The sequence below is a fragment of the Indicator indicator genome, chromosome 4 (assembly GCF_027791375.1).
Source record: "Indicator indicator isolate 239-I01 chromosome 4, UM_Iind_1.1, whole genome shotgun sequence".
In the NCBI taxonomy this organism is placed as follows: domain Eukaryota; kingdom Metazoa; phylum Chordata; class Aves; order Piciformes; family Indicatoridae; genus Indicator; species Indicator indicator.
The window spans coordinates 18,876,774-18,894,997 of record NC_072013.1 but is presented as its reverse complement, the minus strand read 5'-3'; the positions used below and the strand labels follow the sequence as shown (position 1 = coordinate 18,894,997).

Sequence of the window (18,224 nt, the reverse complement as noted above, 5' to 3'; positions counted from 1 at the left end):
CTTTCTGGCTGCCACCAGGTCAGAACATAACTGACCTTTTGTAAAGCTGCCATGAGGCATCCCCGAGACTCCTAACCTGACGAAATGCGTTCAGAATTACTTTTTCTAAGTGTTGAGAAGACAGGAATGAAAAGGCAGAGAGTCTTTATGGGTTTTAAGACTGAATTCCTTAAGGATATGGTCAGTAAAAAATTGTGGTGCCAAATGTTTTGGTTTGCCTTCAGAAGAGCTCTGCATTTATTAGGGGGAATGCTATTTGGAAATTATGATATAAAGTATTGTTCCCATGTTACTGCCAGACACAGCAGGTCTGTGCTAGATGACAAAGAACAAGTGCACCCTGCTAGCAGATTCTTGGAGATGTATTCATGCATGCCAAAACCCATGAGACATGGCAGTAAACCAGCATAACGCCACACCATGGGAGTTACATGGGTTGTGTGCTAGTCCACGGTGCTGTTGGCACAGTGCTTTGCAGAAGGGAGATTTCACTTGGTTTCTAGTAGCATAGGTCAGCTCTGTGCTGAGAAGATAAACTCTCCATTTCCACAACTCCAGGATAATAAGTACCTGGTCATCTTCTATTAATTAACTAATATTTGATGAGAACACTATAGGAACAGCACAGTTCTTGCCAGTATGACGTTGTAGACATTATAATGCCAATAGTCTGCACAGGAGGAGGAAGAAAGCAGTGCTTCTTGCCACCAGTGAGAGACAAATGAGGTGTGATGTTGTTACTGTGCATCATCTTGATGGACAATTCTGCTAGTTGGAGTAGGTTTCTTGCACAGGTTGTTACCTCACAAATTCACCCTGTGCTGACAGATAGATAGCATCTGGCATAATGGAGACAGAGTAAGGATATCAGTTGCAAATACGTATTGAATGCACACATTGACTTGAACTCAGAAAATGTTGATCTACTGAGTCATTGTGCATGTGTGCAGACAATTATGTGAAGTAATGTGATCTAGCAGACAAGGAAGAAAAAGGACAAATATATGCTCAGAGTTTTAACTATGAATATTTAATCACTACATTGTTTACCATGGCTGTGGTTTTGAACCACAAAATATATTATATTTACTATTTTTATTACTGGAACACTTTCAGTCTGAAAGTACAGTATACATCAGATGAGTGGCTGATCATGTATGATACCAGAGAGAGAGAGAGCACAAAGTGGTAAAGTTTCTTTGAAGCATCCTTCCAGTGACTCTGACTTCTCAAAGGCACAGTTTATCTCAGAAAGCATAAAAACTGACAAGAAGCACATGGGAAAAGCAAGCAGGCATTATAACTCATCTACACCATACTGGGCAACTTTTTTCTGTGGGACCCAGAGGAAATTCTCTTAGCCTCTCTGGACTGTCTCGCATCCTGAGTAAAACAGTAGACTCAAGCAGGCTGGTGATAAAATATTAACAAGCATCAGAAAAAACTTACGTTTCAGAGCTTAGGAACTTTTCTGGCATCCTGCAATGACTAGGGTGGGTGGTAGGCTCAAGACTTCATCAAGGCTCTTCAGAGAAGGAAAGTGCTCTAACCAAACCATTCCTACCAATGAGAGGGACTTTTGTCCAGAGGAAAGGAAGATAAAACATTTGTCAGGTTCTCTGGCCTTGAACAATCCTTATTCATACTCTCCTGGCTACCAACATGCCCTACTGCCACTGTGTTGGCCAAATGTTTTCATCTTTTGTTGTACCTGCAGTTTCAGTAGCTTCTCGACTAAAAGCAGCAAATGAAATTGCAGAGAACCGAGAAGAAAATACTGGTTGAAAATGAAAGGTGTGCTACCAGTAGTGTTTGGAGAGTTGCATGCCAGTGAACTGAAACACAATAAAACAGGATTAGCTGATGAGAAAGGACGCACACATGATCAGTACATATCCATCAGTAGATATATCCTCCTCACTGCTGGTCAGGTGGTGGGTAAGCATTAAATTGTTGAAAGACTTGGTCACAACTCTGTGTGTGTGTTTCCAGATGGCGATCATCTTCAACCAGGAGGGCCTGAAGGCTGTTCGCCCCCCTTGCGTCATCCAGAGCTTCATCAATCACAATGCTGTGCTGTATAAAGTCTTTGTGGTTGGAGAATCTTACACAGTGGTGAAAAGGCCATCTTTAAAGAACTTCTCTGCGGGAATTTCAGGTGTGGTGTGCCAATTTAAAAGAAACTGTCAGTTCTCATAGCACTGGCAGCAAACAGCTGAAAAGAAAAATAATCTTTGAACTGGCTGCTGAAATGAAGGCAGCTGGTTCTTGCATACTGTGTTTCCTCTTCTGTATTATTTCAATAGGAAGAGTGATAACTCCTCTGCTCTGGAATAGATAGGAATGACATTCATATAGTAAATATTTATGCAATGGTAACCTGAGTCTTACCTGTTAGAAACAGTGTTTTATGTCATGTGGGAAGGGGGAGAAGGGGATAAGTTCTCTCATTTCACAGTAAGTTCATGTGTCATTTGTTCCGGAGTTTGTTTATAAATGTGCTTTGGAGAGAATTTCCTGGATTCCAGAGTTTTAGAAGTTCCTCTCTCTATTTTTACCTTGATTATGTACGTGTGTTCAAGATCACTTGTGCTCTCCCCTAAACAAGCCTCTCTGTTTGCATGAGATCAAATATTGTAAATCTTGTCGGGAAGCATCCTATGGTTTGTAGATACCATCTGTGTTGGAGGAAAGGGGGAACAGATTTATCAGTGAGAACAGTAATCCTCCTATGTGTCACTAGAAAGCAGCACTTGAAGGGGTTTCATTAAAGATTGCTTATATTTCCTTTATGGAAAAAAAGCTGCTTTCCATAGAACTGCATTATGTGACCCCCACCAGAACCAAAGGGAATTAGCAGTGCATGGATGGGAGCATGATCTCTCTGCAACTGCACAAATACAGGAGGTGGGGATGGGTAGAGAGAAGGTATCAAACTAAAGGAGGCAAATAAACAAGTGCCAGGTTTTTGTCACTTTATTTTTATGGTTTCTGTTGATGTTTGTATGTCCATGTATGCTCACCATTGCATTTTGCACACAAATGTGTATGTTGTTAGTATACATATAGTAGGATTATATAGTAAAAGTCCTTGTCTGCAGGTATCTATGCCTGTATTTACATTTAGGTCTGCTCTAAGTCCTGTTCAAATTAAGTAGGCCACAATCTGTGTTTGTATACACTGTTAGAACTGTTGGTCTATACCTTTGCTGAAAGTGCCTTAGCTGATGTCTCATCTGCTAGTGTAAGATTTGAAAGTTGTCTGGAAGCTCACATAAAAAATAAGTCTAGTGGGCAGATGAAGATAAAAATTGGGCTTTCTTAACCTCATCAGGAGAGTTTAAGGGGGCCATGCTGCAGACCTCTGATGATTAAGCAGATCTGGTGGCTGCGAGGCACTCAGGGAACTGGTGGCCTGAAAGTACAAGGCCGCTCTAGGTGGCAGAAAACAGCAAGAAAAGTGTCAGCCTGCAAAGCGGATTTGGGCTTGCTTTGCTCAGCACTGCTGTCTTTATTGTATGTGGCCCCGTGGCTGCTCTTAAATGTCCACTCAGAGAGACCAGCGTAACAGAAATACTCTTGCTGGTGCCATCTGCATGCTGAGACTTTGGTCCAGGTGTTTCCGTGTGGATTGTTTATACAAAGCCATCAGTCCACTGTGGTGAGAATCCCAAGGGGAAAATTGCTGTGGCGTATTCCTCCCCACCAGTAAAACCTCCAGCACAGAGGGAGTGGGGCAGGAAGTGCTAGTATGATTCTCTTAGTGGTTTCCACTGTGGAAGTCAGTGGCTTCTGTCACCTGAGCATGTCTGCTGCATTTCTGTGGTGCCTCCACAAGGAGAGCAGCTTCTGACCATGAAAATTCCTGCTTCCTCCATGATGACAGTGCTCTCCCCAGAAAAACAGGGATCTCAATGGACCTACCATTCACTGGCACTGTCACTTTGAGTATAGCAAACCAGCAGAAATTAATTTCATTATCTTTTTGAACTTAAGTTAATTTGCTCTGGTGAAGGAAAGGAAACTGGTTTCTGTTAACCCTGTGCCATTCTGCTTCTCTGTAGTCTAATGTCCAAAAACCATGGGTAACCTAGCCGTGGATCCCTGCCTCTACAGGCAGCTAATTGCCAGCTGGCAGGAGGGAAGACCCTGGGGGTGGGATGGGTGGCTGAGGACTGCTGGCAGGGATCTGCACTAGATTCCTGGGGCTGTAGTGCCATCTACTGTTCTTACACTAATCTTTTGGAAATTAATATCTGGTATAAAGTTATTTACAACCTGCTTTTAATTCCAGACAGAGAATCAATATTTTTCAACAGCCACAATGTTTCAAAACCAGAATCTTCATCCGTCTTAACAGCAGTAAGTATACTTGGTCTTTTTCCCTCTAGTGTGGCTGGCAAACTTACCTAGTCCTTTCTTATGGAAGTGTTAGTAGCTTAGTGACTCTCCTTCACAAGTTGTCTGCTTCTGTGTTGCAGGCTGAGGTCTGTTTGGTACAACGAACCAGCATGACTGTGTCCCCCTCTGGTTTTCCTTACCGAGCTCCGGTGAGGAAGCACCGATGCAGCAGGGTTGTGTTGCTTTCCAGGCCTAAACTCCCCAGAGCTAATCTAGACAAAGGGAAGAAGGAGGTTCCGAGTGCAAATACCTGGCCTTTTCCTGTCCAGAGAACTTAATAAGCATAAATCATCCTTCTAGGACTCAGCTCTGTGAGGAAAGACACACACTTTAAATTCCAGCAGAGAAACTGCCACAAAAGTGCAGTAGTTGAAGGCAGTGCCTGAGCTGTGACCATGGGGCCGTTTCTGGGTGTCTTCCAAGGCAGCAGTGTCAGCACGCTGCACAGTTTCATGCTTTCATTGCAAGTCCTTTTAATAAGCTTTGCACAGATAAATCATACCAAGTTCTTGGGCACTTGACTGCTGAGAAAGTCACTTTACAGGACTGAGTCCATTCAATCTCTGAGTTTCCAGATTCTTTTTCATTTCACAAGCTCTCTTGGGGAGTACTTTTGTAGCCATTAATGATTGATTTTCAAATTCTGTGCTAAATATTAAGTCTGTAATTGTGCCAGTGACAGAGAGAGTATATGCTCCTGTGGTTTACCTGCCATCTCTCTCGTACACATACATGTTCCAGATATGCTTCTGTAGGTATAACACCACACTAATGCTGCAAAACATGTTGTTTAAAAAGCGAGGAAAATTATGTCTTCCAGTCATAAATAATCTGAATTACTGATCCTAACAAATGTTTACAGAATAACTTGTACATGAAAGCCCACACAAAGGATCCCTTCTGAATTAGCCTCTGCCCTGACAATATAACCTGAGTAGTATTGTGTGTCTCAGACCAACAGTGGGAGCCAGTCTTATCAGCCCTTTACTATAGGCTTTAATCTACATTAAAATATGACAATGATATCTAGAAGATTTGCAGCACAGAGTGAAACACACCAGCTATATTCTTCTTTTAAGGTGTAGAGCTGGTACTGAACATAATGGGTCTGATTCTCCATCCATTCCTGCACTGCTCTGTCTCTCAAGAAGCTGCACCAGTATGAATAGGAAGAACTAGGCCCTTAGAGCAGGTGAACTTCCAGTATAGGAAGGATATGGAATTATGAAAGCCATTTCTTTTTGCTGTCTTTCTCTATTTCATGCCACCAGTTCTCTGCAATTAGATTTGATGGATATGCACCTGGAAACCTCTGAAAATCAATCTCTCCACTAAAAAAAAACACCCGTTTCAGCATTCCTTACCAGTATGTCTTTTTCTACTACAGCTGGATAAAATCGAAGGAGTATTTGAGCGGCCAAATGATGACGTCATCCGGGAAATCTCTAAGGCTCTGCGGCAAGCTCTGGGAGTTTCCCTTTTTGGAATTGATATCATCATTAACAATCAGACTGGGCAGCATGCAGTCATTGATATAAATGCATTCCCAGGTAAGAAAGGCCTTCCCACTCATGCTTTGTGGAAACTGCATGGTGTGTGCTTAGAATGAAGTTTTACTGCCTGTGTCATCATCGTTTCCCAGAAAGAGCACAGGAGAGCAGCAGCCAAATTGTTCTGAGATTAGATACTATTCAGTCTGGGAAGGGCAGAACCCTAATCTAGATTTGGAATGTGATACTGAAATACCAGCTCATAGGAGACACAGTCAAGATATTAGTAGCCAGCTATAACATGGCTGTTCCTACAAAGTGATGCCTAGGAGCTGAAGTGTGGCATTGTGTGCTGGGACCTGGCCTTTCTGGGCCTGTCCCTCATTCTGAAGATGAAAAGAAGAATAAATGCCATTTTAGGAGAGCCTCTTAAGATTTCTGTTATTCCAGACTCTCTGCCATTAAAAGTGTTGAGGGGGTGGAAGCAGCAAACCATTCCCTTCCTGTGCAGATTGATTCTCTGTGAAGAGACATTTGTGCACAAAAGGAACAGAAGAATCTGAAGAAGATGATAAAATTGTAGGTGCACAGAAGTTACTGTAAAGAGCTAAATATCCTTGCAGGTTCTCTTAAGTGCATCATGGAGTACAGGTTCTCCTAAGTGCATCTTGGAGTAAAACAATAGAGTGTGTGAAAACAGGTAGATTTGTTCTCTAGTTTTTTAAGCATAAAATATGTCTCCAAAACAACTAAACAAGCTCCTTGACCACAGGAATTGTTAAAAGGAGTTTTAAGTGTGTATAGGGAGGAGCCAATAATGGTATATCACTTGTGCTAAATTCAGTAGCCTAACGTGGGAAAGGAACACATCATCTCATTTGATGCTGTTCTCTGTGAGGTTTCTTTTTGAGAATCTCCTTTCACTACCTCAATAGTGATACTTTTTTCCAGAGACATATGCAGGCTTTTACATAGTTTGTTGAACTTGTAATTGAAGAGTTTGGATTTTCTATGTGGCTGAGGTGTCTTTACATCTAGAGGTCTTGCCCTGAGCCTTCAGCGTTTATAAGCTTTCAGTTCAGGTCCTCAGACCCACTACTGCCCCTGTACCGCCTTGCCTGTCTCTCTCTACAGTCTAGCGCCTTGCCTGTCTATCTCCTCTTAAAACTGCAGCCCTGCTGTTCTGCAGCTTGGTTCTGCCATATGGTGTTGATGCAGACTGCAGACCTATGAAACCAGTCTTCTGAAAAGAGCAGTGAAACAACCTGAACTGGGTGTCAAATGGAGCCATTTCAGTTTTATGAATGGGCTTGTATTTCAGACAGTACGTCTGGAAGTCAGTGAGGCAGGACATTCCTTTGCAGTCCTGAATCTTGCATTTTGGCATTTTGGCTTGATAGTTTGGGGGTTTTGTTGTGGAGGGGTTTGTGTTAGGTTTTTTGTTTGTTTTGCCTTTTTTTTTCCTCCCAAGTATTGTTTTGGATTTGGTACTTTGCCCAATCAGAAATTCCTGTTTTCTTGAAATGTTGGAAAGTCCAAATTGGGGAACAACTACTCAAAAAGGAGTAATATCGTCTTGTGGTAGAAGTTTGCAGAACTGTTTGCAGAACTGTCTTCAGCCTCATGCTCTGCTGTACTTATACCCTAAGGAGCAGTTTTTGATATTCAGCCCAAGTCCTGTATTTCAATCTGCATAGTATTTGGTCTTTGAAGAGACATTGAATTAACAGAGTAGTTTAGTCCTTGCAGAAGGCTTGAGAGCGTGGAGAAGCTCCTTATGCACATTCTACATTCTATCTCACATGTAATTTTTAGGTAGTGAACATGTGGGTAGTGAAAGTAGCTACTGGCTCTATCACCATGGGATGGGTTGAAGACTGATTGAATAAAGTCTAGGGGATAGCAGGGAGGACTAGATGTAAGAAAGAGGGAAGTCTGGGTGTAGACAAAACTGCCTTCAAACTTATAAAAGGTAGCAAAACTGAGAAAGATGAGCTGCTCTTTGAGTGCTACTGAGATCAAAGAAGGTGCAGTTGGGTACAAGACAACAAAGAAAAGTTACATCTCAGGACAGAATACTCTGTTGCCCGAAAGTATTTTCAGCCCAGGCAGCTGCATTTTTTGCCTCAAGGGGCCAGTATGATTAAATGCTAAGAGCTTCAAGGGCTAGCTTCATTTATGGAGAATGAGAAGTTCAAATTCAGCCCAACTCAGAGTTGCATCAGCAGTGCGACCTCACTGTTCATGACTCAGTTCAGTCCCAGGAAGGGGCTTTCTCTTTCTCCTCTTCCTCAAGTCATCCTATTCTGAAAGTATTGCAGTAGAGCCTTGCTGGAGCCAAAATAGACACTTGGTGGGGCCTGCTACATTATCTCTGCATCACTACTTTGGGGAAGGGAGAGGAAGAGGTGCCCTTTAAAGAGCATTCACAACCTCTTTCATGAAGCTCAAGTTACTGGTTTGTGGCCAGGCCCAACCAAGCCTTATCCAACTGCTTGGTTTCCTTGTGTGCTGCCTTTTGTGTTTGAAGCTCATTTGAACCTGCTGCTCCATGGATGTTATCTTGATATTAGTTTAGTGTCAGAATTGAGAGGAGATTTACCTGTAGGAGTATGTGGTGTGTTATCTGCTCCATTAGCATCTTCTAAAAGATTTTAAAGATAAATGTCTAAAAGGTCTGTTGGGTCTCCTGGTCTATGGGAAACCACTGAGACTTTATTTAGCAGTGGTTACCAGCTGTGATATTTAACTGTGGGTGCAGTCATATAGCATGTAGGTTTTGTGTTGTCTGACCACAAAGAAAAGGCTCCACATAGCCTGCTGTCCTGTGGCTGTGGCTGTGACTGAGCTCACCCAGTCTGAGAGCAGCTTCTGTGCATGTCCTGTAGCCTATCACCAGTATAGGTGAACTGCTGGTTCTGTGTGCATATATGTGGTAGCTGGAGGCATCAGATCTGAACATGCAAGACATGGGCTGTCCGTTTAGCTCTTCCCAGAGGAAGAGGCAAAGAAGCAGAGTGCCAAATGAGGAAGAATCTCCTAAAAATCAGGCAGGTAGCATCTCTATTGATAGCTTAAAAATGCTCATATGCATTTCTTGACTCCATAAAGCTCAGGGGTGCAGGTATTTGTTTTCAGATGTGTTGGTGGGTGGACATCCTTCCTATCCCTCTGCAGCCAGAGGACTGGAGACTGCTTTCAACATAGCAAAATTCAGACCTGCATTTCCAAAATGGTTTCAGTGGGCAGTGCTAAGACAGTACGTGCTGGAGCATCATTCATGCAACTTGTGCTTTGAGGCATGCAAAAGTTATATTCTCCCACTGATGCCCTGTGTGACATGAACCCCAAATTCGTTGCCAGTAATTTCTGAAGGTGTAATTTAATCTCCCTCTTGATTTTGTTACCACACCACTGCGATAACCCACAATTGCCTCTTTTGAGAGGCCTGCAGCAGCTAGTAAATAAGATCAAGGCAACTTGCTCTGAGTTTGCAGCCTTCCCTAGGCTTTCTGGGTCTCAAGAGTTGAGACACCCTGGTTGTCTTCCTCCCTTCCTTGCATTTCTTTTTTACAAGTGTGTGAAGTTTCTTCTGAGTGACCAAGCAGAATTACCTGGGCCTTTCCAGCCAGTGTGCAGAGGGCTTGCTCAGAGGAAACCTGCATGATCTGTACAGCTTCCTTACACTGTAACATTCAATGATCTCAAAGCTGAATAACTGGCTACCTTTTCCCATTAAATATTTAAAATAACTTCTTTGTGAGTTTGCCAGGTGCCCTCAAACAAGGCTGGTTTGTTTTCAGAGAGCAGACACAAAACACTCTAGGTTACTATGGATCTCCTTTCTGAATATTAAAGCTGTTACTATGGAGAAGGCTTATTCCCAGGGTGTTTGAAGCACTCTGAGTAGATTTGAAGGCTAATCCCTTGGCTTTTACATAAGCAAGGAAGCATAACAAGCACCTCTGTTAAAGAGGTGGGAGATCTTGTTCTGGCTCCCATGACCAGCTGTAAGAATCCTAGTTGCCCCTGCTGACCACTGGATTATTGTGTGGGGCACTAGAAAACTTGGAAGTTTTGAAATGGCTGATTTATGTGGTGAATCTGTTCAAGGGCTTTTGAGAAGGAAAAATGGGAGATGTTTCCTCATATTGCTGGAGTTTTGTATGAGCTGTTAATTATCTAGGAGAATTGTGACCAAGTACAATAAAGTTCAAAGCAATATAGCAGCCTAAATAAGAGTTACTTGGTTAATGTGCGGGTTATAAATGCACTACAAAATCACCACATGTATGAAGGTGATTGTCCTCTTTATATTTTTCAGGCAGCTGAGTTTTTGTTGCCTAAGAAAGTTGGTCTTTACAAGAGACTGGAGATTAAAATTGAATTATTTATGGATCTGAGGGACCCTTCTGCCCTGCAGTCGCATCACTTGAAGTGCTTTAAAATGTGCATTTACTTTGTGCTTCTGGTTCTGCTCATGTGCCACTGTGTGAATGTATGCCATTCACGTGGGACTTGTAAACTGTTATTTATTGCTTCAGTCTCTCAACACTCGATCACCTTTTATAGACATTTAGAACAATCAGCCTACCCCATTAAATGCAGTGCATGTCATGTGGCACTTCTAAACACTAAATCAAATCGATAACAGGTAATGCAAGTTAAGATCCATTTCAGGGTATTGTGCTGATACATTGCATGTCTGGTTCAATTCTAAGATGAGTGCAACGATAAAACGCTGCCCGTGCCAGAGTGTTTAAAATAGAGCCAGAAACTCTGTACTCCTACTTCCATCCTTCGTGTCACCAAAAGCGTCACATCTCTCTCTTGGTATTTGAGCAACTATTTAATCAGGAAACTTGTCATTAAACTTAGCCTTCTAAATGGTCTGGAATCACTTAACAGAACATGCAGAAAGATGTTTTCAGTACTGAAATAAAAGCTTGAGGATTCTACCAAAGCCTGTACCACTGGTAGATGGTTACTGTCCCTTGAGTGTTTTTTCAGACATTGCTCATAGTGGGGAACACGTTTTAAGTGCCAAGTTAGTTTAGATTAGACAAGCATCACATTGCTTCTTACACTGTGGGAAGTTGCCATTTTCTGTAGGGTATAAAAACAGTCCCACTCTCATCTCAGGTTTCTCTAACTGAGGGCATTGCTGAGCAAATTCTAGAGGGGGTCCAGACCCTCAAGGGAACTCTGCATTAGAACTACTCTCTGTAGTAAACCTGGAGACAGGATGGAAGAGATCAATGTTGGAACACAGAGTTTGTAACTTAGGAAAAAACCTCAACTTGGCAACAAATGATAAAATACACCTAAAATTTTCTATACACATACATACTTGGGAGGAGAAAGATCTGAAAAGTGATGACTTTTCTCATCAAACCAAAATATTGTTGTAGCGAGGGTCTTTGTTGCTTGTTATGTTAATGTCCTCTTGCAGTTACTCAAGAAGATTTGTCATTATTACTTGGAAGGCAAGGACAGCCCAAGAAATAAGCAGGTAGAAGAAGCCTTTCAAAGAACTTACGGAAATTACTTAAGTTCCTTTTTTTTTCTCTCTCTTTTGTTTTTCCTCTCTTCAGGTTATGAGGGTGTTTCCGAATTTTTCACAGATCTCCTGAACCACATAGCTGCTGTCCTACAGGGTCAGGCACCTGAGGTGACCCAGCTAAACCGTAGCAAGCTCCTGGCAGAGCAGACCAGCGGGATCATGGACGAGCGGATATGCTGCACTAGCACAGGCTGTCTCAGCGTCATGGGAAAAGACTCCTCCTGGATTGTGGAAAGTGAGACCAACAGCTCAGTAAAACTGCAACACCAGAGACTAGGCTGCAACTCAGCAGTGTCCCCCAGCTTCCAGCAGCACTGCGTCGCTACCTTGGCAACAAAAGCTTCTTCTCAATAACTTGCCAATGCCATGGACTGAGAAAAGCCACAGAGATAGAAATTGTGGTCCCAGAACTAGATCAGGCCGTAACAACACAATTGCAAAAAAACCTAAAAAAAAAAGGAAAAAGAAAAACAACGAATATGACAAAACACAACACAAAAAGGCAAAATAAAAAAACCTTACCATTTGATTTTACCTGATTTGCTGATGAAATGGACTGAAAGGAGGAGAGCACAGAAGTGATTCAGATCCATTTCATCAGATTCCAGTTGCAAATCTGTAGTGAGTTTACACACATGTGGGTTTTAACACTAGTCCTTTCATTGTGGGAGGGTTGTTCTTTCATTTCCATTGTTCTTTGTAATCACTGGTGACCAGCATTTTAAAATCAGACCTCATGATATCAAGAAGATAATAATGATGAAATGTAGTGTCTGAATGTAACAGTGCTAGAGATTTCTGCCTAAAATATTCCCTATCCCCTTTTTCCAGGTAGGCCATTGCAAAAGAAAGGTAAGACAGCTTCAGTATCACTAAACAAAGTCTCTTACAACATTGACCAGACAAGATGTTGACAGGTAGCTTGCTGTGAAGCTGCAGCACTTTGATGCAGAACAGAGGTGACCACCCTGGTTCCAACTTCCCAGTTCTTTACCTAAGCCTTACTGCTTCAGTCAAAAGCAGCTTCTAACCATGCCTACATAGCATCAGTGACACATATTTGATCCAAACAGGGTGCTGATAGTTAGGTTGAGTGATTTAGTAGATTAATTGACATTAATCCTTTCAATAATCTGCTTAGAAGAGCTAATGGAAGCAGCTCATTCCATAGCAGTGAATTTAATTTTTTGTCCATTGCACTTGTGAGGACTCTGGGACAGTTCTGTGAGAAGGCTGGCAATCAGAGCCATGGATTTTCCTTGGAGAGTGCAACTGCTCCGTGCTGCTGTGGTGTTTTTTTCTTTTTCTTTTGCAAATTAGGTAAGCTGAGTTGTGTACCTTTGGATGTGGTAGAAGTACATGACAGCTCTAGCTTAGAGACCAAATTATTTTGTGGCAAGCTGCCAGATGAGGCATGCAGTAATTTACAATAGTACTTTATATGATTTGTAAACTATAGCAAAGGCAATTTGTATCTCTTGAGATATGCAGTAAACCTGTACTGTTCACCTTCTGTTGCCTCTTCCAGCAAGGCAGCATCTTCTGCTGCTGACAATTCCTGCCACTTTTGCCAATTCTGAACACTAAACAGAAATAACCAAGTTTGTCAGTGCTGAGAATGGAGACATTTTGGTAGACAGAGTGGCCTTCTCTTTCCCATATAATCCCTAAAATATGTTTAAGAGGGATGGTTTTAAGATTTCCTTAGTTAAACTTCTAGTTCACTGACAGGGAATTTTCTGTCTTTCTATAGCAGGTAGTTGTAAAGCATCCATCACTGCAGCTTTTAGTACCAGTTTCTTTAGTATCGTGTGTTAGATAGATATCTACTCAAAAGGAAAGGATCTAGAGCTTAAAGCCCAGGCAGACCATGAAGAGAGGATTAAACTCTGTAAAAGATGTCACCCTGCCTGATTGTGCCACTCCTGGAGGGGAAAAAGTTTTGAAGAGTGTTATGTAGCAGTTCTTCTGTGTCATTTTGTGAGGATGATTTACACGGGAGAAGATTATTCCACCTCCAGAGGGGTTACTAACTTTAAGATATTTCTGTAGAGACTGGAAGGACCTTCTGAGTGTGGTATCTGTCAAGTTCCAGGGTGCACATAAATGCAGCCAACTTCCTTGACTACTGCAGATCAGTTCTGAGCTGGGCACGCTTCACAACCCTTGTATGCTTTGAGGCTGCTGGATCCCAGGTTGTCAGCAGCTTGCAGGTCTTGGGTGGCTGTGGTGTGAGTGAGTTGGATGAACATAAGTAAGGGTTCATGAAAGTATTCACGATAGACCAAATCTTTCATAAAACCATGACTGAATTAAATTTGACATCTACAGTTTGAGGTTTGCTTTTGTTTGTTTAAAATAAAAAGTGTTTCTGTGTTACATGTGTAACAAAAGATACCCTCAGGAAGGAACCTGCCAGTGCATATTTTTGTATGGTACTTTCTTGTAACCAGCTGGTGGAGTGTTTGTAGACTTGCCTTTTGCTCCCTTTCCTACAATGGCTTGGGGTTTTCTTTGGTTTCGAGGGAGGGTTTTTTGTTTGTTTTAGGGGGGGGCGTGCTGGTTTGGGGTTTGCTTGTTTTTTTTTAGTGGGTGGTGGGAAAGAAGCAATGATGTTAAAACTGGGTTAGTAACTCAAGACCTTTCAAACTATGTTTACATGAATCTGAGTGTTGGATCCAATGGAAATGTCTGTATGCTGATTCCTAGTTAGAACATCAAATGAGAATTTTATTTTCCTGGCTGCCTTCTGAATTTTGGTTGGCCTATTTTGCACTGCTTTATTTCTCCAAAATAAACTACTGAAATATAATTGTGCATTTTAAACTTGTTTACAAATGATTGTTAGAATTTTATTTTGTAATTCTCTGAAGGCTTGCAGAAATACTATATTTAAATATTATTCCAGATCTTGGCAGTAACTAGAAAACAAATTTAGGTCATTGGTGTGATCAGTGACTTTTTTCCCATAGCCTGTAATTTATTTTTTTATTTATCAGATATATTGGTATCGCTTTAATTTAGCAGGTGCAGAAATGCAGGCACCTGTTGTGATGTGGCATTACAGTAGAGTTTTCACAGAAATTACCATGCAATTGCTGTACTACTATATTTCCTTGCAGAAATTATTGTTATGGCTCATATATTAGAATGTTGCTAATCACAGGGGCAAATTGGGAGACCAACTTTTATAAGACAAACCTGTAAATTACCAAGTATTCAGACACAGAATTATATTATTACAGAACGTTGGAGCATGCGTGTGTTATTAAGCCTGTGCTGAAGTGCTTTTCTTAATTGCTGCCTCATTTGGTAAGTTCAGGATAGTTTTGGTTTAAGATAAGCTTCACAGTAAGTTAGTTAATACTCTGTAATCTTGTCATCTTTTGTGAAAGTAGAAGAGTCTAGTAGTATTAGACCATACCTGAATGCCCTTGCTCTTAAAATTGCAGACAATCTAAGGAAGATTTTCCGTAATGCCTGTTTGAATTCTGCCATTGTGGGTTAGAAAAGGTTCTGCTGTGTTTTTAGAGGCTTTGTTGGTGGGAGCAATTATATTGAAATTACATGGTCACCAGTTAGCTTCTTAGGCATATATTTCTGTTGTGCTTCACTGCTGGAAATCCACAAGAGCACCATTAGCCTGACTGAAATTTTTCCAGGGTTTGTGTCAGTGTGATGGAGGAGATGGGACTCTAGCTTCCACTATAATTATGTAATTGGCTTAAGCAGGTGAAAAGTTTTCCCTGTTGAAGAGATCTTGGGTGGTATTATTATGGCCTGCAATGTAAAGCCATCCCCGTCCTCCTTCCCTGCTAGCTGACTTTGCCATGTTATGCTTGGGTTTGTAATGACTGTACTAGAACATCCTGGTTGTTCCGTGAAGACCAGCTGCAGAAACGCAGCCTAACTGGGAGCGTCAGCGCTCACACGTGATTTGTGTAACACAGAACTACCCCTGCGCCTATGCTGCTTTGCCTTTGCTAACCACACGACTGACTGTTCAACCTTTGTGCTGTAGGAGCTGATTGACCAGGCTGCTCACTAGATAGGATGCAGTATTTTTATTAATGCTATTCAGATGTTGGAATGATAAATCTGCTTGAAGATCTCCATCCTCAGTGTGGGAGGAATGTGTGTGCAGAGGAGGTCTGCAGCAGGTTGCTCAGATGGAAAACGACTGGTTTAATTTGTTCTCATTATAGATGAGTATGCATTAAGAAGCCAACTCTGAGGCTTATTGAGGTAATGAAGATTGCTCAAGATAAAGCTGTAAATTCTCCAGATTAACTGCAGGTAGTGTCTAGCCAGGGAACAACTAGGTGGGATAGTTGGTAGATAACAGAGGCAGGATACAGTCCAAAGGCAACAGAACACATCAGGCCAGAGCTGTTTGAATTGGCTGGCATAAAAACAGTGAAAGAAAGGAAAAATGCTTATATTGTTTTCATCCAATGAAAAAATGCAGGCTTATCAATTCTTGGACTAACACTAGTTTCCCAAAGTCTTTGTGTGGCAGCAGTGACAAGTGAGTCAGGCCTTTTCACAGTCTTGCAGCCTTGCCTTCCACAGCTGTGCAGAAAATCTTGGATTTTTATTTTTTTTTAGTGAATAGAGTCTATATTGAGTTTATAGCAGTCTACCTATATGCACACTTGCAGGAGTTAACTTGCATTACTCCATTAATTTTTTTCCTCTCTCCGTTTTAGTAAGAGGTGTATTGATTTCTGTATTCAGTATACAATTACGATGTTGCAGCCGTGTGTTTTGTAATTAGGAGTATGTGAAAATGCTTTCAGTAGATTAAGATATTTCCTTTAATATGATCTCCTCTTGCTTTCATAGATAAATGGATACACCATTGCAGATCACATTGCTGATTTTATTTGTAATACTGCTTCAATATTAATTTCAGAGGAATGTAACCTCCAGAAAAGTACTTTCCACATCTTCACTACCTTTCCTTTCCCTGTTCACTCTGTGGATCCAGGCCATCAACACTTGAGCTATTGACCAACTGCGTTTCAGATCCCTCATGATTTCGGACATGTTTACGTGGCCACAAAAATTATTCAAGGTGGTTTAATTTTGAGAGGATCCAGGTACAAATGGAAATGTTAGAGTGATTCCTCAGCAACACAAGCACAGTAGCATCTGTAGCAAATAAAGGGAATTGTTCTCACTGTGCGCATACAGGTGGCTGTTTGGGTCTGGTCCACCTTTGCTGCTGTGGCAGTTTTCCTGTGGAACTGAAAAATCCACTCTATCTGTGATGTCATGCACACCAGTGGCCCAGAGTTTCACTCTATGGGTTTTTAACGGCAATCTGAGGGGATGTTTTTTCTCTTCACTTGCCTTAGGCCGAATCCACTGGGGCTGACACTAGCAGATGTCTGGGGACCACATGAGCTCATTAGCAGGTGTCCTTGCCCAGCATGCCATGAACTTACAGAGGGCTCCCAATGCATTGGGAATTTTCTGTTGATGGCCTGGAAATCTCTTTAAACTCCAGAAATAGCTGAAACAGCAAATGGAGTTCATGAAAATCAGGTCTTCCTATTCCATCCTTTTTAAGGAAACCCATGTTTAATTTCCTCTTTTGTTCTTTACACTTTATAGTTTTTAGATATAAATTATTTTAACATTTTTTTTGTGTGAAAAGTCATATATACATATATAAAGTTATTAAAAGGTTGAGTATATGTTGCATATAAAATAGTGACTTCTTTGTTTCAAATGTTAGCAGCCCCTAAAAATGAATTGTCTATCCTCTTGTAAAGTCAGTGCTGTAAAAAAAAAAAAAATAAAACATATATTAGATGTATCTTTTATTATTTATTTCTGATTCAGTATTTGATAAAGCTTGTGTATACCCTTGTGAGAATTGCATACTGAAATGCAGTTATTTGTAAAATGGAATAGCAACAATTCCTTGGGATCCCAACAGTTTTGGGAAAACTGGCCCTCCAGGTGTGAGGAGTGTTGGTTATTCTCCTTCACTCTCCAGCATCGCTCCCCATCTAAGCATGGCTGAATGTTGGGGACCGTTTTGTGTGTGCTAGGTTTTGCAAGTTCAGCGATACCTGTGTTCAAATCCTGCTGTACAGTGTTAAAAAGCGTGTCATGGGATTCACTTCAGCTCAGTTTGCTATGATTTCTGAAACATCATTCTCATTTTTGTACTTAAATTTGTATAGATTTACGTAAGCCCTTGAAAGATCATGACTTACTCTAAAAACCAAAAATATTTCCTATTTGGCTTACCAGTCTTCAACTGCATGACTGATTAGATCTGGCAATGAAGACGGTGCTTTCATCTGACAGCATTGATTTCTCTGGTAATGTATTCTTTTTCTCTTCACTTGCCAAGCACTTGTTTTGGACAATATTTTGGTTTAAACAGTAAAGCAATATGCAGTAGGTATTGTGGCATTATCTCTGTAATTGTTTTGAAGACAGAATTGTCCCTTTCCAACACATAATGAAAATAAACGCTTTATAACAAGTCCTACTTTGCTTTCTCTTTATGAGCAGATAGGGCAGTGAGGTGAGCAGCTCACTAGCTGGGGGAAGCCTGTTTTCATGAGAATGTGGTTTTCACATCCTTCTCCAGTGCAGGTGTTTGCAGTTACTTTGGACCCCCTCCTACCAGCAAGACTAGACTTGATAGTTCTTCTAACACTAATGGGAACTTGGGTTTTTTTATCTGACTGTATAATGAAAGTAAACATCACTGGGATTTAGGGTACTGCTGTACTGAAATATTTAAT

General features: G+C 41.3%; 1 protein-coding gene across 1 annotated transcript in view; it reads left to right on the top strand.

Annotated features, from left to right (window-relative positions):
• Window positions 1-17,255, top strand: part of ITPK1 (inositol-tetrakisphosphate 1-kinase) — a 127,872-nt gene extending 110,617 nt beyond the window's left edge. Inside the window, exons 8-11 of the mRNA XM_054380696.1 lie at window positions 1,993-2,158; window positions 4,295-4,362; window positions 5,789-5,951; window positions 11,486-17,255. Of these exons, the coding sequence (XP_054236671.1) occupies window positions 1,993-2,158; window positions 4,295-4,362; window positions 5,789-5,951; window positions 11,486-11,808 (720 nt within the window). The 3' untranslated portion in view covers window positions 11,809-17,255. The remainder of the gene's footprint in view (window positions 1-1,992; window positions 2,159-4,294; window positions 4,363-5,788; window positions 5,952-11,485) is intronic.
• Window positions 17,256-18,224: the final 969 nt, after the last annotated feature.